The following is a 24,573-nucleotide window of genomic DNA, read 5'->3' as shown; positions in this document are numbered from 1 at the left end:
CCACAGCCACTTCCTTCCCACTCCTAGCCCTTTCCTGTCCCATCGTCGCCTTAAGACCTAGTTGCATCGGCGCGATGTAAAGCAACTTGTAAAAAAAAAACTTCTTATCAGAAACTGCATCCATTTATTATTATTATTATTGTTGTTGTTGTTGTTGTTGTTGTTGTGCCAAGAAGTTCACCATCAATACCAAAGAAGATTAGTTAAGATCAAACTTCTTCATGAAGCACCATCACAAATTAATCACGCCTTTCCCTTATGGTATATCCTGTTTTTTGCAGCAGGCAAGTTTGACATATCTGTGCTAAAAAAATGTCACTATTGTTCTACAGTAATAGAAAATGATCGGATAACTTTGCTGCTTTTTATCGTCAAATTTTTGCTCTCTAATACTAGTATGTTCTGCCATTTTTACTCAGTTATTTTTGTTTTTTAAATTTCCCTATGTGATTATTAGGGCCCGGATTTTTAGGTTTTAACCAATTTTTTCCTCGCTATTTCGATATATTTGTTCGTTTCACACTTCCTGGAGCAGAATATGTGAATTTCATTGCACCTAAAAAAACCTAAGTGAGGGGTTGACACCTAAAATAACCTACTGTAAATAGCTGTTTTACCTTCTTCAAATAAAGAATGTTATTTTCCCTGCATTGTAAAATTATTTCCAGCCCAATTACAAGCAGTAGGACGGAGATAGTTGATGTTACTACCGTTAAATGCAGCATATTCCATGTTTCCCACTACATATGTGACATCTAGTGGTTCCTTGATGCATCTGATAGGTCAGGAGGAACGTAAACAGTTTCGCCTCCAGTCGTCCATAGAGAGTATAGCTGGCAGAGTGTGTGGTGACTGGTTCCTGCAGTATTTTCTAACGGTAATTGCTGTATAGCGAAACAATGCCTAAATCACACTTATTGAGAAAATGAATTGCTACAGATGGACACTTCACTACAGACGGTCGAGTAGTCTTCTGTCAGGCATGCTCCAAAGAAGTAAGTTTCCCATAACTTATCTAAAACCTGCATTGCAATACCCTAGCTCGCTTACTGAAGAGTACTTAGGATTTGGATTCTTCATTTCATGTGAGCAGAAATCCCATCTTGAGCAGCATAAATCTGCAGCAGCTCACATAGCTAGCGTAGCGAAGAGAAATAAGTCCAGCAGCAACAGTAAGCAAATGTTTATTTCTTCCACAGTTGGCAAGCCTGAAGATAACTTTAACTTTCGCCTGTGTCAGGCGTTGGTGTCTGCAAACGTCCCATGGAACGTGCTAAGTAACCTGCCCATGAAAACATTCTTAGGGGACATCAGCGGCCACAGAATACCTAATGAATCCACTTTAAGGAAGAATTATTTGCATCCTGTTTACCAGAAGACATTAGATGAAATAAGATATAGGCAATCGCTAAATTTGGTGTTCTGTCGATGAAACATCTGACAGTTGCGGTCACTTCATTGTGAATGTAGTAGTAGGTAAGCTGGATCAAAACGAACCAGGTAACGCTCATCTAATTCTGTGTAAAGACATAGTACAAACTAACAACACCACAATAGCCTGCACTGTGAGGGATGCGTTACGCACATTGTGGCCAGCAGAGAATCAAGATAGTAAGTTCCTTTTGTTGGTGACAGACAGTGCTGCTTACATGTTGAAGGCAGGGCAGGTTCTACAGTCCTTCTACCCGAGCATGCTACACGTTACGTGCTTGGCCCATGGCCTGCACTGCCTTGCGGAGGAGATTAGAAGCAACTTCAGTGACGTCAACAGCGTGGTTTCTTCAGTCAAGAAAGTTTTCCTCAAAGCCCCAACACGTATACAGTTGTTCAAAGAGAAACTACCAACAACACCTCTTCCACCTGAGCTGATACTTACCCGCTGGGGAACATGGTTGTCTGCTGCTATTTACTATGCTGAGCACCTAGAAGGAATTAAATGTTGTCAACGACTTGGATGAAACAGAAGCTTCCTGCATCGCAAAGGCCAAGAAGTCGCTCGAGTGCCCGACCCTCGTCGCTTCCATATCATATATTAAGACACATTTTTGTTTTATACCACAAGCTATTCTCCAGTTGGAAGGTGCAGCCTGATTCCCTGGATATCATTGGCAATGTTTCCAGAAGAGAAATACCTGGGCCATTGGGAGTGGCATGTTCTTCGAAGCTGCAGAAGATTCTTCAACGCAATCCTGGTTTTGAAGATATGAAAGTTATCAATTCAGTATTACAGGAAGAAAAGTATTCAGGAAAATTACCCCTACAACCTCATCCATTAGCATCTATGTACTACGCTCCAATGACGTTGTGTTCCGTTGAAAGAACTGTCATATAAGAATGTGTTACGTGACAACAGGAAATCATTTACGCCAGACAATTTGGGTATGTACGTTATTTACTGCAATGCAAAAAAATAACTTACAAAGGAAACAGTACAGTGTATTCTCTGTGTATTTTTTATGAATATGAAAATGTAAACTTTTGTGAAATAAGTACATAAATAAATTTTACAGAACTACCAAAACCAAAAATTATTGCTGCCTGGAGGCAAAACATAAAATAACCTATTTTAAGAATATAAAAAACCTAAAATGAAGGTTTATGCCACCTAAAAATCCGGGCCCTAGTGATTATGCTGTAGCTTCATTCTTACATGATTAACATTGGGATATTACAGTAGAACCCTTTTGCTATCAGTTTTTGTGAACCAGTTCCAGTTTTTGTTAAATTGTCATTTTGTGTTAGTGATGTGTGTTACTTTATTTCTTCCTCTAAAATCCAGTTTTCATTTTATGCTTCCCTTTGCTGTTACAACATAATGTTTATAGAATGCCTAGCTGTAGTCAATACCATCAGTTAATAAATTTCAAATCTCTTAACAGCTAGAGCACATTAACTTGCATGCTCATATTTGGTGTATCTAGTTAACCACAAATAGCAGAACACAAGGATTTGAATCCATGGATATAACCATGTAAACTAGGCTAGATAAAGGGAATAAAGAAATAGAAAATCATTAAGAAAGATCCATGTTGGGTACCTATACTATGAAGGACGTGTGCAGTTTAGTGTTCAGTCAGATAGTATTTCTTCTTTAGTTTTGTTTTATTGATTGATCAGTGTTTTTGGTTGTCAGTCCTTTTAAAAAGAACAAAACAGACTTCCCATCCCTTGGGCCAGAAAAGCTGCAAAATTTTTTGATACAGATAAGTTTTGAATTTGATTTTGACTGCAGAAGTGTGATTGACCCATTGGGTTCCTTTTCTCCTTGTGTGTTTGTCCTGCCTTGCTAGTATTTTATTACCTACTAGCAAGATACCTGAGCTTCGCTATGGTATTACACTGAAATTTATAATTGAATGCTTAACATTTTATATATAATTCTCCAAAATTCGCGATCTGAATCGTTTTCTGAGAGAATCCTTAAAAATTTGTGATCTGACTCTTTTTTCTGAGAGATTACGGCAAAGTTCCTCCAATTTTTCAATCTTTCTTTCCAGCAATCGATTTCGTACTTCCCAGGCTAGGTCCAGGTATTCCACCTGGTCAGTTGCGTCCCTAAATCTTTGCCATCTTTTCCTATAAGCATTTTTCATATGGATCAAATTCTTGAGGAGATCCGGCATGGTGTCATCTTGGGTGCCTTGGCAGCACTGAACCCACGGCCGGACTGTATTCGTAGTCATCACCCGGCCAGGACCCGTTTCCAACGCGCTCCACACATTTTGACGACTTTCCGGAACATTATTGTTATTATTATAGATGTTCAGGACCCTACAGCAAGATGCAAGACCACTACTTGGCGGTAAATTACATCTGCTGCCATTGTCATTGCTGACTATGTGACCAGCACCATCGTCGCGTGTAGGCAAGTACGCGGGATTTCTGGCGATACGAATGATATGCTTCCACGCATTATTGACCTTATTATAGAGGTGAACAATTGCACCGTCAATATCATGAGCATGTAACACGTGGTTAAGAAAATCTGTAATTTTTTGTGACTCGCATATTTGAATAAAGATCCACATTTCAACTCATTCATTTAGGGAGCAATTAAAAGAAGAAAGATAAGAAATTGAGCAAATGATAGGCTACAAGACCACACCATAAGAATAAAAGGAAATAAACAACTACATAGAACAGATATTTAGTATAAGACGTAGTCGACTTAACTTAAACTGTTGGCTCCACGTTAAGTTATGGGACGTCCTTAATTGACCAGTTTAGGGTATTTAGTAGCTCATGGTGAAAGACATGTTTAACACGTCCACAAAATCCATCCTCGTGTAATGCTGGCTGTAAAGACCCTCTTCACGTCCGCAATCCCAGATTAGTTCACTGAAACTTGCACAGAATAATTAGTAAGAATCCTAGGCACAGTCCCTTTAATTATGAGTGAAAGATATGTACTTCTTACTAATAAATTAATCACATACAGCGTCCGTTGGTTAAGTAGATGTGGTTTGAGTTGTTGAAGCAGGCACAATTTTATAAACTCCAGTCTGACACTCGGATAGATCGCCTTTCTGTTCACTAGTCAGAAGCAGAATGATGTCTCGTACTGACGTTCCAAAACGAAGATATGCAGCAACGTTCTCGGTGAGAAAAAGTAGAATGAGAATGAACATGCATATTGCCTCGTTTAAGTAGAGCACTTTCCCCCACTAGTCGTCGAAAATACAGGTCAATTCAGATACTGAATTCTTGTAAGCTCATTAAATTTTATTAGCACTAAAGTTATACATACACAGTCAAAGATTTAAGTATAAATTAAATTCTTAATATTGTAATTTAAATATAACATCATTATCACTGTATGACCTAGTTTCATATTTGCATGTAATTTGTATTTAGAGTAGATGGCGCTGTTAACACTTCCCAGCGATACCTTCTTTCATTTATAAGATGAAAGACAGCTGTGAGGGTGCATAATTCATTTATTTCTTCCCTTTTCCTTTTTCTTTATTTTTTTATCGAGCTAATCCGTCCCCACTCGATTGATAGCATTTTACAAGTACAAGTTACTGATAGCATTTTGCTGCTCCAATAAGAAAATATGACGTGTCATGCCAACAAAGAGAGGCCAGGTGTTTCTCGTCATATCAATCGATATTTAGCCATTTGGAAAGAAGCATACCGTCACACATGGGCATACAAAAACTGTCACAGCGTCTACAAAATTGCATCGATCGAAATGGTGATTATGTAGAAAAATAGCTTAATGTTCAAGCTGTGAAAATGATGTAAACCATTTCAGAAATAAACAGGTCTGTGTATTTATAAAAATATAGGAGACCTTATTTTTGGGATTACCTTCATAATATATTAAGGTTACCTACTCCCACAACATACTGCGTATCATACCACTGAAAATAGCTTTTTCAATTAAATGAAATCTTCAAAGATGTGAGCCTGCCCCGTAAAATTCCTGCAAGTGAAAAGGTTAAGACATGTTAAAGGAAATAAAACTTACATTATCCCATTACCTAGGCCAGAACTCTCCAGGTGTAACGAAAGCTCGGGAATGGACACGACCGCCTTGTGAGAAAACCAAGATCAGAATGCGAGATGCTAACTCCTGTCTTACGATATAAACCCCCCAGTTTCCACGCTGCAACCTTCCAAAACAAGAGAACAAATGGACCAGTCGCATGCAGAATTTCACCAGGGCAGCATTCGCGTCTTCTTAGGTAAGGGTTGAACATTCTCACACCCTCTGACATAGACCAGAACATTGGCAACAAGGGGTCTTTTTGGCATCTTTCCCACACTCTCTGATATTCTCCAGAACACCAGAAACAAGGGTTCCTTCTGGCACCAGTAAGACGTAAGGACTAAATATGGTGTTTAAACATTCTTCATCACCATTCTACTGCGCAGAACCAGGATACCATTTTCTTTATTATAATAATCTGTATATTGTACCAGGAAATGCCCATACTTTATACCTTGAAGAGCATGAGATGAATGCAAGGCATGTATGGTACATTAGATTGGAGCAGGTACATAAAGTGACAGTGTTTTACTTCGAATTAAGTTCTTGTCTATTTTAAACTGCAGTACAGTTGGATATCAGTTGGGCAGGATGTGCTTCAGTACTGCTGCTGCCGATGTCCCGCGTCGAACTGCTGCTTCTCCCGTCCTCGCCATGGAACACCTCTCGGCACCATGGAACCATGTACCAATCCGTCTAGGGTTGTTCTGGACAGTCTTGAAGTTCCAGATGTTCTGGAAGGTTTCGGACTTGTAGGATGGACGAGTAAGGAGGTATAATTTATAATTGATTTTCATTGTTCCCATGAAGGGATTAAAGAAATGCTGATATTTCGTGTTAGATGTCAGTGGAATCAGACATGAGACACTTCTCTAAAGTGAACTGCACTAGTCTCTAACTGGAGACGAAAAATTAAAGAACTCAAACAAGATTTCTGCGGACGAATGTTAAGGGAATCAAATCCGCACACTTCCTGATATCATTGAACTTGTGAAATTAAGCACACAAAACAAAGGTAATTATGCTCTAAATATTTGGAGAATTGAGGGCGCAAATGCTAGTCTGGTCCTCTAGGATTTCAAGATCACTTTGATTCTATTTACAGTTATTTGGAGAGTTTATTCATTGAAATGAACACTGCTAGATGCCGTAAGAATATTATTCACACTGAGTTAAATGACAATCACTTCAGCTGGGTGTTAGAACTAAAATGCCTAATGTGTGAAATTAGTCCCGTTCACACACACCTTTACATTGATATATGACACTGTTAAAATGCAAACTATTTAGCAAAATTTGTCCCGTTCACTCGCAAGATTGTTTTTAAAGACATAGAATAATATTGTTAACTCAATTTTTGAATAGTGCAAATCTGTTTTGTTCACACAATGTCCTGAGTTCACAAATAATGTGAAACTATTTCACATGAAGACTAGCACTGTAAGTTAGGAAAGTTACTAGTATTTCAAAGTTTTATTCGTGATAACTCTAAATATCTATGCACAGTTTATGAACATAAGTATTGTAAGTTCTGATACACCATATTTTAGTCACTTGAAAATATTCAAAGTATCACACTCGCTAACTACACAGCTAAGTCCGTAGGCAGAGAAATATTACAAGATTTTTTTAGAGTATCCAAAACTTCCACTCTATAACTTCGATGTATCGTAGCACTGACAACCACCAGCAGTGAACCGTACAGGTTCGACTATGGGACAAGACTGATTTGTGTCCAGTTCTTGTGTCTCTTTTATACTGAAGTTGCGGAGACTGCATCTGTTTCATTCCTCTCAATAACTTTCTTAATCCTTGGTGGATTTTAATGAAACTTGGTAGTTTTGGAAGTATTAAAATGGGGTGTACTGTGATGTTACTCTCATATATATTTGTACCATAATTAATATACGAGTTATTAAGGGTAGAATGTATAGAAGGTTCTATGAATGATGTAACTTAGCCTTGGCGAGGTGGAGCTGGCTCCTAGGTCACTCGCCACTTGTTCGCTGTAGCCGGCTTTGCGCACGGCGCATGTTTTAAAGTTTGAAATTCTTCAAAACCAATGCTAAACCAGCATTTCTGTTACAATAGATATATATAAAAGAAGAGTGTAATCTGTAAATTGCTCAGAATTTTAAAATGGTATTTCTACATCGGTTATGTCCACAGTAACAAGGAAATTTTTTAAAAAAATTTTCCATCCTGTCTGTCTGTCTGTCTGTCTGTCTGTCTGTCTGTCTGTCTGTCTGTCTGTCTGTCTGTGCATCATGAGAAAATGGCTGAAGAGAACTTAATGAAAATTTGTATGCAAAGTCAGGAAATGCGGTACTACAGTCTAGGTTATAAATAATTTTATTCACGCTGAGTGAAATGTTAGGTTAGGGGAAGGACTAAAATATAATTTAATTCATTTTAATATTATTAGTGGTCCTATCAAAAAGTACTACATCGTCGCCATAAGACCTATCTGTGTCGGTGCGACGTAAAGCCCCTAGCAAAAAAAAAAAAAAGTATTACCACAACAAAAGTTATATAGAATACAATTTCCAATCATTTATGTTTTATACCGTTTTACTGTACCGACTATGATAATACAATGCATTAATTTAGACTTTTGTTGCTTAGTCCATATCTACACAGAGCATTGTTAATATGGAATTATTGTTCAATCGTGATAGCTGGCGATGGTTTTTGACACGATTGTCTTAAGGTGTAAAACTGTGTGGTCATTGGTTCTTATCGACAAGGAAAATTGTGAATATGATTATAAAGAATGAGAAAAAAACATAATAGTGGGTTCGAACCCCACTGTCGGCAGCCCTGAAAATGGTTTTCCTTGCTTTCCTATTTCCACACGACAAAGCGGGAGGCAGTACCTTAATTAAAGCCATGGCTGCTTCCGTCCTACTCCTAGGCCTTTCCTATCCCATCATTGCCATAAGACCTATCTGTGTCGGTGCGATGTAAAGCAAATTGTTAACAAACAAAAAATGAAAGGAATGATCGCTTGAAGAATGAAACAAGAGGGAGTCATGAAAGAAGGACTCCCTTTACATTAGATGCCCTAATATCACAGAGTCGGAAGAAAACTAAATGTGAAGGTCTACAATATCAAAAGCTCATAAAACTGATCAACAATAACATTACATTGACCATTGTTGTGATGTGATTTGTCTCTTTTGCTGCCACTTATCTCCAGTACGTGGGATTACTGCTGCATCCTGAGTAAAACAGTCTGCCTGAATATTGGCAGAAAGTAGCTGGGGAGTTAGGTAACTTCGGACATGCTACACGATTGCCCCATCAGCGACGGGCACTGCAGTTAGTATGGTACATAAACAGGACTTTCATGACAAACATATTCTTGATTTTCTCAAAAACATGACATGATAGAAAGAACGGTTTGCACCATTTAACTCAGCGCAAAAAATCCATTTAAGAATGCGCTTTCATGCTAAAACATTTTTAATGTATTGCAGTGTAATGAAAGTCTACTACATTAATAGCGTGACCAAGATGGCCAAGATTTTATAGTACATAATAGATACCAATACAGAAGTATTAAAACTCAACTACTTTCAATAATAATAATAATAATAATAATAATAATAATAATAATAATAATAATAATAATAATAATAATAATAATAATACTGAACCAGTTATGTGAAACAGCATAAACTTAAGGTTTTTGACACAGTTGGTAGACATTTAAAAATGCTAAAGTATGCTAGACTAAGTATATTTGCTAATATGGTTAGGAACAACTACTAGGACAAAATTCTGGTGCCAGGCTGAGTGGCTCAGGTGGTTGAGGCGCTGGCCTTCTGACCCCAACTTGGCAGGTTCAATCCTGGCTCTGACTGGCGGTATTTGAAGGTACTCAAATACGTCAGCCTCGTGTCGGTAGATTTACTGGCATGTAAACGAACTCCTGCGGGACTTATTTCCGGCACCTCGGCATCTCCGAAAACTGTAACGGTAGTTAGTGGGATGTAAAGGCAATAACATTAAAAAAAGAAAAAATTATCAAAATGCTAGTACTGTTGCACGTGGTAACTCCTGTTATGGGGACATGAAATGTTTTGTTCTCGTGCTTTCTGTTGTTTAAAATCCAGTTAATATAGGTTGCAAAATATTACCACCATTTGACATTAGGCATTTTTGGTACTGTTATTCAGAGTATTATCTGTGTGGATGGCCATAATGATGACATTTATGTACTGTATTCATACTCACTCGCTGTTCTGTGTATGTGTTAAAGTGATAGATAGAGAATTGACAGTGATGATCTTGCATATTTGTTTCAGGCTTTTGTTCGTCCATCGTAGAGAGGAAACTGGAAACAGAATTATGTTTATTGATGGGGTATTGTATACTATCCCTTGAGTAATTAAAGCATTATAGAGAAATCCTCAGAACTCCACCATGGAAACTTCATTCTGAGGAAGAAATGGCCATTTAAAAGATGAATCAATGTTTTGTCTTGAAATAAGAATGTAGAGGTTATTAGTAGCCAGTAATTTAACCTTAATAAAACTATATTCATTGTACATTAAAGTGTGTCAGAAAAATAAAGGAAAATATCTAATATTACTGTAATTTATTTTTATTTTTTCATTAACCTTGCTTCTATTTTCCATCATCTAGAAGTGTATTTATTACTTTATTGTGTGTAAGTTTCTATACTAAATAAATGGACAGAAGTTGTGGTAATATAGTCTTTATGCTGATTAATGCTAACTTGGAATGTGGCTGAATATTTTTTCCTCCATTTGTTATAAATCTGTATATATGCTGCTCTTAATCATTATTCTGTGAATGTTATGTCTTTTAAACTTTTTTTAAATATACTATAGCCATCTTTGCTCGTTGGCCTCTGCTGATGTAGATTTGTTTTAAATTTTGTCTGTTGGTTCGTACTTGCCATGATTTGAAGTTGAACTATTCGAAATATGAGTCTTTGTACTGACAGTATAGTTTTACCCAGAGTTTTTTCTGCATTTACTTTTGGATAGTGTCTTCTCTCAAGTATCAAGGCACCTTTCCTGAAGACAAAAGGCATCAAAATAGTAGGAATAATTTCTGGAATGCGCAAATGGAAATAATAATAATGATCGCATGTGACTTCCGAAGAGGCCCGGTGCAGGTCTTTGGAACAGACACATATAGGTGTTCTGTGCATGTGTGAAGATGGGGCCCTACCTTTGATGAATGGCTCACACATTCAGCCCCCAAGCTGTCGGAATTAACCAATGAAGGTTAAAATCCCCGAATAGTGGAATGATGCTGTCACTATAAATCAGTGTAGATGGTGACTTTCTCTGTGGATCATTGGTAGAGTGTTGGCCTTTGTATCTCAAGATCACTGCTTCAGACTCAGCATAGCCAGTCAAATTTTTGAAGGACTGAAAAAATCAATTCAGCACTTCATGCTGTACAATGTTGGCATGCAAAAGATGTCTGGTCATACATTTTGGTATTTACCCAGCAAAATTAATTAATTAATTACTTATAATTAAAACTCAGCCATGGGTCACCCAATAGAGTTTGAGTTTCTCTACTTCAAAATTGACATGGGGGCACCTAAATGACATCATTTTTTTTTAATTGCACACTGTAGCCAAGGCCATACAATCGTTCTTATTAGTGTAGATGCTTGGGCCATGTGATGTTGACCAGTTTTTCAGTAATAATAAAAGGGGCGTTGAGAAAGACGCAGAAGATTGCTCTGAGGATGAAGTAGTAGTTGAGAAAAAAAGATGAATTTACATTAAGAAAGTAAAGATTATCTGTAGATCCTCATTTAACCTTAACCTTAGTGTGCTCATGGTGCAGTAGAAATAAGTGAATATTGAATACTGGTATACAAATTAACATTAATAATGGATCTTGGAGCCTACAAGACTTGCAGACAAGCCCCAGGAAGTAGTAGAAACGTTCAAATACCTGGGACTGAATTAATGGAGAATGCTCGACTGGATGCTGAGATTAGTAAGAGGATTCAAGCTGGATGTTGTTTCTATCATAGTGTAAGAAACATGTTATGGGACAAAGATGTTCCAATGGAAGCAAAGGAAACTATGTACAAGATGTATTACATACCCGTAACAACTTACGGAGCAGAAACTTGGACAATGACAAAGAAGGAGAGTCGAATACAGGCAGCCGAAATGAAGTTCTTGAGTAGTATGATACACAAGAGTAGAAGAGAGAAAATGAGGAATGAGAAAATCCGGGAAGAAATTGGTGTGGAAAAAATGAATGATAGAATAGAGAAGAGCCGACGAAGATGGTTTGGGCACATAAAGCAAATGTGTGGCAAAAGAATGCCAAAAAAGGTGATGGAAATGCAAATGCAAGGAAGGAGAGGCCATGGACGACCACGATTGAGATGGAAGGATACAATCCAACGCAGTATTATGGAAAGAAACCTGGGCTGGGACACTCTTGGTGGAGGAGTGGTGGAAAGACCGAAGAAAGTGGAGAGGAACCATATTTGCCCCTACCTGGCTACAGCTGGATAAAGGGAAATGATGATGATATGATGAATGGAGCTTGGAGAGAGGATCACATCGTTGCAAGTTTCAGATCTGTTGCTTGAACTCTTCTAGAGGAAAGCCCTGTTTTGGGAATTGCAATGCAGCGGCTTGTGGTAGCTACTGATGAAGCTGCGAGGTTACGTGGGCAAGTGTTTAAACTGGCTGTTGCCTGATGTTATATCTTCCAGTTCAAGCATCTGTTAACAATAACTCTTTCCAGAGGAATGACTACCAAAAAAAGCACCGAAAATTTTCTTCATTGAGCAGTCATATGAGTGAAACTCATCATTCCTTTGTTTCATTTAACCAAGATATGACCGTCGTATGGAGGGTCAGTAAAGGTAATCTTATTAACATCATGGAAAATTTGTACATTTTTTGGGTCAATTTTACAATAGTAATTTTAATTTGAATGATGTCCTTGAAAATATAAAACCATTATTTGTTCAAATACTTTCTTTTCTAGAAATATTAGGTATTAAAACAGTCCAGTCGCTTTCAATTAAGAAATCCATTCTGTTAATTTCTCTTACGAGTACCGCTTCCTCTCCCCCTTTCCCTCTTCCCCTCCCATCTGCATCTGACCAAGCCCCTGCACAAAGCCAAGCCTGGCCACATCACCTGAGGGGAGTCAGCTGTACAGAACAACAAAAGGGTGAGTGTTCTTTCTCACCAACGTACATACTAAAATTCCATTTTGGTTCATTCCAGTCATAGTTCGTTTTTTTCTTCCAAATATTTATCTTTATTGAACACTTGCACATATAAATTCCACAACTTTTGTTACCGTAATAGTTCAATACGTTGTTCTTTTCAACCTTGAGGAATCCTTCTGGCTTCAGTCAGGATAGGTTTTGGAAACTTATGAAGAATGTATTTTATATTCATCATAAGAACGACAAATTTTACTGTAAAGAGAAAATTTTAAAGTGTGATTATTGTAACTTGAAGAAACAGTGGATGTTTTTTTTTTTTTTTTTTTTTTTTTTCTGAGACTGTAATTTTATGACTGAGATTTTGTTCTAAGCATCTTTTAAAATGTACTCAGTGCATACTCATTAGTTTGATTCTAGGACTTAAAATGTTGTAATTATACTAGATCGTTGTCAATGTCTGCTATGTTTATTTTAATTTGAACTGTGTGAAGCAGCTGAAGATGTCTCCTAGGGGGTGAAACATGTACTGCATACTTTTTATAAATAATTACTGACAGTGATTAAAAATTGTATTGATTGGGTGGAAATACTTAAATCTCTAAATATTCTGAATAAGCATTATATTCCGAGCTGTTAGTGGAGAGGTGGCATGGAATTATATTAGTAGACAAATATGCTTGAATTAAGAAAATTCATAATTATGAAGATAAAGTTGGAATTCAAGATGACAAATTACAGCAAATATTTGTTTATAGGAAGAGGAATTAGCAAATGGAATAATTTACCAATGGAGATATTCGTAAAATTTCCAACTTCTCTGCAATCATTTAAGAAAAGAATTTGTTTCATATAAGAAAAGAGTAGGTTAACAACTGATAGGTAGTCTACCACCTGGGCAACAGCCCTAAAGGCAGATCTCTGGAAACTGATTGAATGATTAATATAAATGTAGGGAAGATCATAGAATGACAGTCTGAATTAAAAAGGACAAATTGGGCAAATATCATTTATAGGAAGAATTAGGAACTGGAATAATTCATGAAGGGAGAGGTTTGATAAATTTCCAACTTCTTTAAAATCATTTAAGAAAAGTCTAGATAAACAACCGATACGTTATTTATAGAGCTCTGCGCGGTTATACAAAATAATATCTGCATCCGCGAATGGTTATCTGCATTCGCAAAATAGTTATCCGTGGGTATTGTAAATATTTAACTACAGTATATTACACCCAAAATATTGAAACGGATCGATCTATTAACATAATACAATAGGCCTGACAACCGCACCAGAACCCCTACCGTTATAGGTTCATGAGGGACTTCCTCTTGCGAAAACTACCGACGTATTGACCTTTGTTCCTTCCACTAATTGCGGACAGGAGCCAGCTAGGCTAAGGTCAAATTTTTGACTTTATGGTAGCAAGGCTCTTTATATATCACTATTCTCCCATACCAGTGTCCTTAACCACAAGCAAAAATAAGAGTATACCTGAGTGAAAAATCAGTAAATGGCATTATTTAGAAATTATCAGCAAAATTATCCGCACTGCCATACAGTTTGTATCCGCCAAGACATTAACTTCGCGGATAAATATGCGGATATCTGCATCCGTGCAGGGCTCTAGTTATCTGCCATCTGAGTGACAGCCCTAAATGCCGATCAGTGCTGACTGTTTGATTGTACACCGATATGGAACTCTTCTTTGTGGAAATCGTTCAGCGTACATCTCCACTGATGCACGAGCATTATGTCCTACTTTGCTGTAAATTAAAATCATGTCCAAATATTCCCTCGATGTGAACTGTACCATGGCTAAGTGGTGTGTGTTCACTTTCTACATACTAGTCTTGTCTGGGTTGTAAACATTACATCACAGGCCACTTCTCCTCTCCCAACGTGGCCCGTGCACAGTTTACTTCATCATAGGTGTATTGCCACATGTTCTTTGCTACGATTCAAGTTACTGGGTGAGTTGGCCGTGCAGTTAGGGGCGCATAGCTGTGAGCTTGCATCCGTGAGATAGTGGGTTCGAACCCCACTGTTGGCAGCCCTGAAAATGGTTTTCTGTGGTTTCCCATTTTCACACCAGGCAAATGCTGGGACTGTACCTTAATTAAGGCCATGGCCGCTTCCTTCCCACTTCTAGGCCTTTCCTGTACCGTCATTGCCATAAGAACTACCTGTGTCGGTGCAGAGTAAAGCAAATAGCAAAAAAAAAAAAAAAAAATCACGTTATAACTTTTTAATTTGTTATCGCTAAACACATCGAGTTAAGGACTCGTATCCAACAAGCATTTGTTCTGACACTTATTCCTAGGTGTTTGTACATTCCATTATTTTGCATTTTGAGCCATTAACCTTTAACATCACTGATTTCTTTGTAATATAGCGTAACAGTGCAAGCTACAAACCTGAAACTTGTGACATTGTGGTCCCCTCACCAAGATCTATTACTTATGTTAATTTGGTGCATCAGTTACCATCTACAATGTGTTTCAATTTAAAATTTCTTTGCTAATTCTGTTCCCCATTTTGACTCATCCTGTTGCACATTTATTACTCTAATGTTGTGTACCACCTTTTCCCTTTATTCCACGAAATTAATAGACAGAATATGGTTAGACCCCTCCAAATTTGTTCTTGCTTCTTTTAGTCACAGAAGATGCTTTCAAATATTTTGGACTCTGCATGTTTTTCCTCTAGATGAGCTATATATGAATCTGTCAAGTCAGAGCATCCATCAGCAAAAGAGTGCATGGTCTTTAAGCCCATGAAATAGGACTCTGAATGTGTGTACAGTATTGAACTCGACAGATGGCTACTTTATTACAGCTCTTTTATTCAACTTGGCTCACAAAAATAATTTTGCTCTAATGTGTTGTTTTTTTTGCATGTGTGTGTTTGTGTTACAAATGGAACAGATCAGTCAGTGTCCCTTAAGCACTGTGATTGCTCTTATATTGATTATGAATACTAAAGCAGGAGATTCATATTACTCGAACATTACAGCCAGACTGTAAGCACATGGCAGATGTGATTTGAACAAAAATTAGTGCTTCTAAAGAAGCATGGATTCAAATTATCCAACACATGCTGTGAAGGTTCTGGCATAGCACACACTGTATTGATGCTGTTAGAAAACATCAAAATTTCAGCTCCAGTTGTTCATAGGGACAAACTGTGTTGAGCATGTGGACAAACAAAGATGGTAATTGATTTTTTTCTTTTTGCTAGTGGCTTTACGTTGCACCGACACAGATAGGTTTTATGGCGATGATGGGATAGGAAAGACCTAGGAGTTGGAAGGAAGTGGCCGTGGCCTTAATTAAGGTGCAGTCCCAGCATTTGCCTGATGTGAAAATGGAAAACCATCTTCAGGGCTGCTGACAGTGTGATTCGAACCCACTATCTCCAACTCGCCCGGTTGGTAATTGATTATAACCCACTGAGTTGGTTACATGGTTTGCGTCACATGTCTGTGTGCTTGCGTTTGGGAGATGGTGGGTTCAAACCCCACTGTTGGCAGCCCAGAAGAGGGTTTACCATTTGTTTTCCATTTTCACACCAAGGAAATACTGGAGCTGTATGTTAGTTAAGGCGATAGATGCTTCATTTCCAGTCCCATGTCATCATCACCATACGATATGACGAACAGCTGATAACACTGCTCTAAAAAAAAAATCACTTTTTGTCTGCTATTGAGGAAATTTTAAGTGTTTTACACTGAAATTGGTATGCTGATTCCAGATCTGTAATCAGATTTATCATAGCACATCAGGTTTTGAGTTACGGGACTGTTAAATTAACTCTAAATCTTACTACTCCATATGTACCTGTAGCGTCATGTTAAAGATATAAATTGAGCTTAGTTTATAAATATTCTTTGCCAATGATTATATTAAATACATTTATAAGAAGATATACACTTACAGTATGTAGTAAGCGCTGAAGATTCTGTTAAAAGTGCTTAAGAAGTTTGCTTTTCCTCTTATGTTGGCATGTGGTTGATCGCGGTAGGAATCAGGAGAATCAACCAATGTGCTTGGACTGTATTGACCCTGGTACCCTGGATTCTATCATTGATATGTCATGATGAAACCTCTCAGCATACTGGTCACAGCATCCAGATTTGATGGAAAAAGTCAAGTTGTGAATGAAGAAAGTGCATATCGTCCCCACTCTGGCAAACTAGCGAAAGTGACAAACTAGGGAATCTGTAGTTCTCAAGTTTTGGTCTATATTTTATTATTTATACATTGTCTACCCTCTTTCAAAGTCTCACATCTGCAGCTCGTTCTGTATGCCTAACACATAAAACCAATCATTAAATATAAACATTGATCTGACATGAGTAATCACAACTTCTTTCAGCTCTCCTAACCTTTTGACAATTTGCAGATTCGTTAGTTTGCCAGAGTAGGGGCGATATGTAAAGGCATGCGACAACATAGATTCTGAAATGCTCCAAGTATGTTATATACTAACTCAGCATAATTATCAGCTCAATAATTTCCAAAAATCTAGTTGACACTAGTACAAATGTATCCCGAGCTTTGAGTTCAAGAGCCCTTGATTTTGATGTCAACGTAATGTCGCACATCAGCTGTCGGATCTCAAACCCAGTGGAAATTCCTGCTTTCAATTATTGTTTTTGTTGTTGCTGTTGTTGTTAATACACTGCTGTTTGTAGAAAGTGAAACACTCAGAAGCAATGGTCTGAAACACGCCAAAATCAGAGGACGTGTAGAACAGTGGAACCATAATAAATGATTTAAATTGCAGAAAGATGGCGTGCACGTAGGCCCAGCAATGCCCTTCTGTGTGTGACCGGCCAGGGCAGAGTTACGCAATGCTCAGTCAGTGCGGAGCCATCCTACGAATTGGAAACGTGTACCTAAGTGCCACTATGCCTCGCCGATATCACAGGAGGGAATATCAGCATGTGAGTGCGTTCGAACGGGGCAGAATGATAAGGCTCCGGGAGATGGGTCTGTCGTTCCGTGACATTGCGGCTCATACAGGGTATGCTGCTTCAACAGTGAGGCGTATGTGGAAGCTGTGGAGAGAAGAGGGCTGTACACAGCACCGACTGGGTAGTGGATAACACAATGTGACCACAGCGCGAGATGACCGCCATCTTGTCCGTTTGGCTGTAACGGGCAGAACAGCTTCGTCCACGATGTTGGCTCGATGTTGGAGCACTGCAACGGGTGTGGGGATGTCTGCATCAATGGTTCGACACCGTCTTCTGAAGGCCAGACTGGTGGCACGCATGTCATCGCGCCGGTTTCCATTGACCAGCAGCCACCAGCACCGTAGACTACAATGGGCACGTGAACACCGACGCTGGCATGCTGAGTGGCAAAATGTAGTGTTTTCGGACGAGTCCTGCTTCAACTTGTCCTACAGTGATTGCCGCATAAGCGTTAAACGCCGCCGTGGTGAACGCCGTCGGCAGACTATTCTTGAGTGGCATACCAGACAGACGCCAGGTGTGATGGTTTGGGGTGCAATTGCCTATAATATATGATCTAGCCTCCTACGTCTTGAGGGCAATCTGAACGGCTACCGCTACATCAGGGAGGTTTTACGGCCCGAGGCACTGCCCCTCCTGCAGGCTGTTCCAGACGCCATATTCTAGCAGGACAATGCCCGGCCACATGTGGCGAGGAATGTGAAAGCCTTCTTCAAAGAACGATGGATACCACTGCTTCCCTTGCCTGCCAATTTGCCGGATTTGTCACCCATTGAACACGTCTGGGATATGGTCGGTCGGTAACTTGTTCGTTCAGGTCCTCCTGCAACTACTGTTGATGATTTATGGACGCGCCTACAGACCGCGTGGCAGAGTATTCCCCAGCAGCATATTCAGGCGCTCTTTGATTCCATGCCACGACGTATAGCGGCTCTGATTGCAGCGTGTGGTGGCGCTACGCCGTACTGAATTTCCACGGTCACTGTGCGTGTACAGTTCTGTAATTGTAATCATTTGTGTGTTGTCATGTCCCTAATATGTGGAATAAATTGCATTGTGATCACGGATCTCGGTCTTGGTGTTTCACTTTCTAGAAACAGCAGTGTATTTTAAAATTGTGAAGTTATAGAAAGAACTGACTTCAGATATGTAATCACCACATTAGTTTTTTTTCAGTAAAAAAAGAAAAATCGCTGGTAGACCAGTGTAATTCATTATATGCTAAGGATTTTAGGCATTGACCACGCACCCTTGTATGAGAACATCTTATTATGGGGTTATGATCAAGGACCTGAAATAATAATCTTCTTCTGTCATCCTTATCCAGGGAGCTCTTACTATAGGTTGGACAGTGGATCATTGACATTCATCCGCTTCCCGCACTTCCCCGGAGACAAAATAGATGCACATCACTTCTAGGGTATGCGTTAGCTCTTTGTCCTGATCCACTTTGATGCTCTATATAGGTTGTTATTACGGTGGGTTTACCACCCCTAAAGGCTTTTTATACCTAACTGTCAGGTTTCAATGAGACAACCCCTAATTTCAAGAACAAATCCTGCCTGCTGGATTTTTTTGGCATTTCCTTCACTTTGGAACCAGCATCCAACTAAACAACCATATCTGGCCGAAGCTGTTGGCCCCTTCAGTCAAGGGCTTGAAATGTTAGCAAAATTGTACCAATGGAAAGTAGGATTTTTTTCTTTTTGCAATTTGTGTTGCAACGACAGCTCCAAACTTTCGGAGCTCCTATGGCGCTTATGGCAAAGATGGGATAGGAAAGGGCTAGGAGTAGGAAGGAAGCGGCCGTGGTCTTAATTAATGTACAGCTCCAGTATTTGCCTGGTGTGAAAATGGGAAACAACGGAAAATCATCTTCAGGGCTGCTGACAGTGGGATTCAAACCCACTATATTCCAAATGCAAGCTCACAGCTGGGCACCCCTAACCTATCTGTGTTGGTGCGACGTAAAGCAGCCTGATATAAAAATATATATTTCGTTTTTTAGAAGATACGTTTCTACAATAAACATTTGTTTGTCAATGGGTTACTTAATTATGATGGATAATTGTTACTGAGCACTTACAATCACAGAGTCTGTTGTGTATATCACACGTCTCACTAGCACAAGTTCGGAGCTCTACTAACAACCGAGCCTTACAGGACAGTGGATGGTACAAAAAAGCTGTTGTCTTCTGCCATTAGCTCCTTTCTCATCCATTGAGTGTGCCCTAAACTCTTGTTTTGTGGTCACTGTATTTCTTTGACATCTGGTGAAGCCTTGAGATGGTTACTCTGTTCATTCCAATGTTGCATGTATATGTGAACATAGAATGTTTTCATTTGTAACTTTATAAATTTTATTCCAGTTCTTAAATGTTTTACTTGTATTTTTCTTTTCTTTCAAGATTTCTGGTTGAAGTTATGATGCGACATGAAGGTCTACTGGGAAACATCAGCCTAGACTCGGAGAGTCTGAAACTGACTGGTCCTGTATTCCAACCTTCAAAGAGAAGTTGCTTCTGCTAATAAAACTACTGCCATTTTCAACTGGCCTGTAAACTGTGCAAAAGAGTTTGTGTTCAAAAGAACAAAAAAAAAAAAAAAAGAAAGAAAGAAAATCCTACTATTCAGTGATTTATTAATTATTTTCCACAAACGTTGGTATATGTCCCTTTGTTGAGTTTATGTGAGCATGTGCAATATGATTGATCAGCTTTCTGTGCAATAGTCTGTACTATCTTAACAGAAGTCTTAATGGTATATATTTAGTAAAGTTAGGTTTCATTGAACCAATTAACATCTGGAAAAATATTTATTAGTAAGTTTTATGTTGGTAATTATACAAATTTTAGAAGCATGCTAGTGGCTGAATCATATTATATGCTGCATAATACAATCAGCACCAAACTCCCATCAATTATGTAATTTGTGTGTTAGATAACAGTGCAGCTTAAATTATTTATGTTTAAAAATCTATTGAAAGTCAATTTTAAAACTGTGATACCAATTCCTAAGAACTCTATTCTCTCTACAGTATTTGTCTAGCCTTATTTTCCTGTTGATGACCTGTGAATTACCATGAAGTATGTATAAATATTTCAATTTAATTTTTTTAAAGGTAATTTATTCATGTATAGTTGACATTAGATTCAGATGTACTCATCTATTTTTCATATATAACTGGCTGTGATAAACAATCCTATAGATTATGCTTAAGACATGAGATTTTGTTGATATTAATAAATTTAATACTCATTTTATAATTTAAAGATTTGTATATCTTTATCCCACCCACATTCTGAGGTATGTGCTGTTGTTTGAAAAGTAGTACTGAAACTAGAGTTCTAATTTGTATGGTACCTCAAAGTCTGCATTCCATATATGTTTATAAACTGTTTGACAATCACCAATGTTTATAAAATCTTTTCTGGGAAGTAATTTTTTATTCTTCCATTAATATTTGCATTTTTGCTATAAAATGCTACAAAATAGGTGTACAGTTTAATACTGTTTCTTTAGGTAACAATTTTACTGTTATTATTTTATACTTTGTATTGTAGAGTAGCAAAGTATTCTTCCAATTTGTATGTTGTTCAGCTATTAGCCATGACATTTACATTCTTTATTATGTAATCATTATTGTGCAATTTGACCTGACTGTCTCCCATTTATATTTTTTATTATGCAGTTATTTTGTGTAATTCAACCTGCCTGTGTACAATAAGAATTATTTTGTATGAAGATATAACTAAATTACGTCCAATAGTGCAAGAGTGATAACACTTTTCATTAGTAGCTACTTTTGTGGATTTCATGAGAACATCAAACCTTGTCTTAATTTTTTAAATTAAGTACTTATTTCATATGTTTGTTCCTGACTTGTACACTGAGTCACTTTTACTAATTTACTCTAGCTATGAAGTTGTTGGCTGTTAGTTTGCCAAGTTACTGCTTTATGATTTGTTATAATGTACTTTACCTTTTGATATATTTTTTATGCATAAAAATGTTCTTGTTTATTGTTGATAAATGGAATTCAGTTGATTGTTAACTTCTTTAATTAATATGGGATGTTCCACAGTTACCATATACAGTATATTACAAGAAATTAGACATTGATCATGAAAGGTGGAAGGTTGATACACTTCATATTTATCTATGATTTTAATTCTTTTGGTGATATCCCTGTAACTGCTTTTGTCTGTGGTATATATATTATTTGTTCAGGGTGATTTGGAATTAAGTCATTAATGTAACACTTATATATTTACTGTTATTTAAATTGTTATTTAAGAAATATAGTGAAATACTTGGAGTTGATTTGGTTTTTATCTGGTGATGTTAATTTTAAGTACATCTTTTCAAATCTTGATAATAGCTTATGGCAAGGGGCTTGTCACAGTGTTACAACTATCATACAAAGTACCATACCACACCCTTTAAACCTCCATCTGTTTGAACGGTATGAAGCTGAAATACTCTTTCACTAAGAATGAATATTCATTCATTCATTCATTCATTCATTCATTCATTCATTCATTCATTCATTCATTCATATTCTAAAGGCTTGTCGATGCAACGAGGAAGTTCTGCCTTGAGCAGATCTCTTTAGCTCTAAATAAGAGCCAAGATTTTAAAATGGGACTCTCTTGGATGTCCTCTTGCCCTCTTGCCAACAACTTTTACTTCAAAGATGTTGCAAAGGAAGTCAATGTGTTGTCTAAATATTTGACCCTTCTTTCAGTCTCTAATGAGGCTTCTTTTTTTATTCTCTTTCTGAGAGAAGCTGAGTGTTACTTTCCTTCTATGTTCTACTTGTTTGGGTTATTCCTTTCCACATTCTCATTGGTCCCAATCTCTGTCCTTTGAATTTCCCCAGTGTCCAACTTTCACATCCTTACATAAGTACACCCCAGACTAAGTTCTTCACAAATTCCTTGTTTCTGTGTTATTGTACTTAACTGCTCAATAGATGTTTTATGTTTTTTGAAGGCTTTCTTAGCCATAGGTATTCTTTTCTTTGCCTCATTTGTAATTCTGTTGTCACTGGTGACGGTGCTTCTAAGATGAAATTGGCTCACCTGCTCAGTTTTTTAATTACCAATCATTATTTCACCCTCAGATGTATGTTTATAACTTATAACTATTATCTTTGTCATCTTAGTGTTTGAGGTTCTGTTTGGGGAGGATTTCAGCCAGTACAATTAGTGTTCTATTCATTTCAGTTTTCACTGTCGGCAACTATTGCAGTATCAACTGCATAACCTATACAGTGCACCTCCTTCCCATTAATTTTAATACCAGTTGTTTATGTTTACATTCCTGGTGTTGCCTTTCTATGTATGTATTGAATAAGTAACATGAAAGTGGACAGCCCTATCTTTCACTTTTCCTTATTTTTGCTGTTGCTTTGCTTCTGTTCACTTCAGTCTCAATTTGCTGTGGTTGTACAGAATCAGTATTAAGCTTCTGATCTTCCAGTCAATTCCTACCATTTTCATGGTTTTACAGAGAAATTTTCAGTCCACCATATCAAATGCCTCTTCTAGGTTGATGAAAGTCACATGAATATTCCTATTCAAGTCTCCTCTCAAAAATTATGCATAGACCAAGAATTGTATCTCTAGTTCCTTTCCAGCCTTGAAACAAAATTGGTCATTGCCTGTGTATTGTTCTATCTTTCCTTTAATTCTTTTTTATTATTATTATGTTGTGCATTATATTGCGAGTGTTTGGGAGAAGGGACAGGGTTATATAATCAGAATGAGATTGTGTGAATATTGTTCGTTACGGACCAGAGTTTTCTTTACCTGAATGAGACTTCCAAATCACGATGTCCATATTGAAAACAGTTTCATCTCTTAATGTACTAAGTTATAAGTAAACAGTTTGATGTTCAAGTTACAATTGAAACTTTTTACTTTTGGTCATTTTGTTAATAATTTTGTTCACTTTCATTCAGTTAAATTTTTTATTGATCCACCCCTAGACGTACCTACATGTTAACACACACACACACACACACACACACACACACCCTACACCCTCTCTCCCTCCCCCACCCCACCCTGTTTGGTATTTCACTGTGAGCTATAGTGATGGAGTTACGAGAAAAATGAAGCATTTAAATCTCTCTATCTTCAGTAACTTCTATGGCCCTCTGCTGAAGCCATTATCTATTCTCATATTAGGGTATTGGTTTAAGCATATTTAAAGACATTGTTCTTGCATTATTTAACTTTTAATTTGAAAACTTTTTGTACTCGGTAGGTTTGAAACCAGACCATATCCATGTTGTTTCCTTTATATTGTGCATATACAACGAATTATCTTTATATATTTTAAGAGTTATGAGTGAGCAGACCTTTTGAGAGATGATAATTTAAGTGAACCATTAAAATGACTAATAATTTATTTACATTCTTATTGATAAGTATACATGATACATAAATAAAGATACTTTATTAAACTTGCTATATGACAGTAAAATTGATTCTTCATTGGGCTCTTCCATAACCTTTCCTTTTTCCTGATCTTATCTGCCTTTTTGTCATGGAATGAAATGATGGCAGCATATTTCGTTTGAGAAAGGACTTAGAGGCATTGGAGGTAGAGATGGATTCAGAATGTTCTAAATATACACTCATGTTCATAAAAACCAAAACACCTTGAAAGACTAGAGATAGAAAGTTCATATTCGCAGGACATGTGCATTAGCATATACTAAAGAAATGATTAGCATTTGAACCATGTCGGTCCTCAGGTTCAGGGTCCACATCGATATTTCAGGGCACCACCACCGACTGGTAAAATGTGCCTGCGGCTCTCGTCGCTATAAACAGAAGATACCGGGCGAGTTGGCCATGCGGTTAGGTGTCCGCAGCTGTGAGCTTGTATCCG

At 37.6% G+C, this 24,573-nt stretch overlaps 1 protein-coding gene across 2 annotated transcripts in view; it reads left to right on the top strand.

Moving 5' to 3' along the window:
* LOC136863353 (ras-related protein Rab-7L1) overlaps nucleotides 1-24,151 on the top strand; it is a 138,760-nt gene extending 114,609 nt beyond the window's left edge. Inside the window, exon 5 of one of the 2 annotated variants that reach the window (XM_067139739.2) lies at nucleotides 20,079-24,151. In XM_067139739.2, coding sequence (XP_066995840.1) covers nucleotides 20,079-20,199 — 121 coding nt within the window. In that variant the 3' untranslated portion in view covers nucleotides 20,200-24,151. Of the gene's footprint in view, nucleotides 1-9,804; nucleotides 10,072-20,078 lie in introns of those variants that run through there. The other variant, XM_067139740.2, reaches the window with a different exon arrangement.
* The last annotated feature ends 422 nt before the right edge of the window (nucleotides 24,152-24,573 follow it).

Source organism: Anabrus simplex, chromosome 2 (genome assembly GCF_040414725.1).
Source record: "Anabrus simplex isolate iqAnaSimp1 chromosome 2, ASM4041472v1, whole genome shotgun sequence".
Taxonomy (NCBI): Eukaryota; Metazoa; Arthropoda; class Insecta; order Orthoptera; family Tettigoniidae; genus Anabrus; species Anabrus simplex.
Note: the sequence above shows the minus strand (reverse complement) of the source record. Positions and strands in the feature narration are given on the sequence as shown.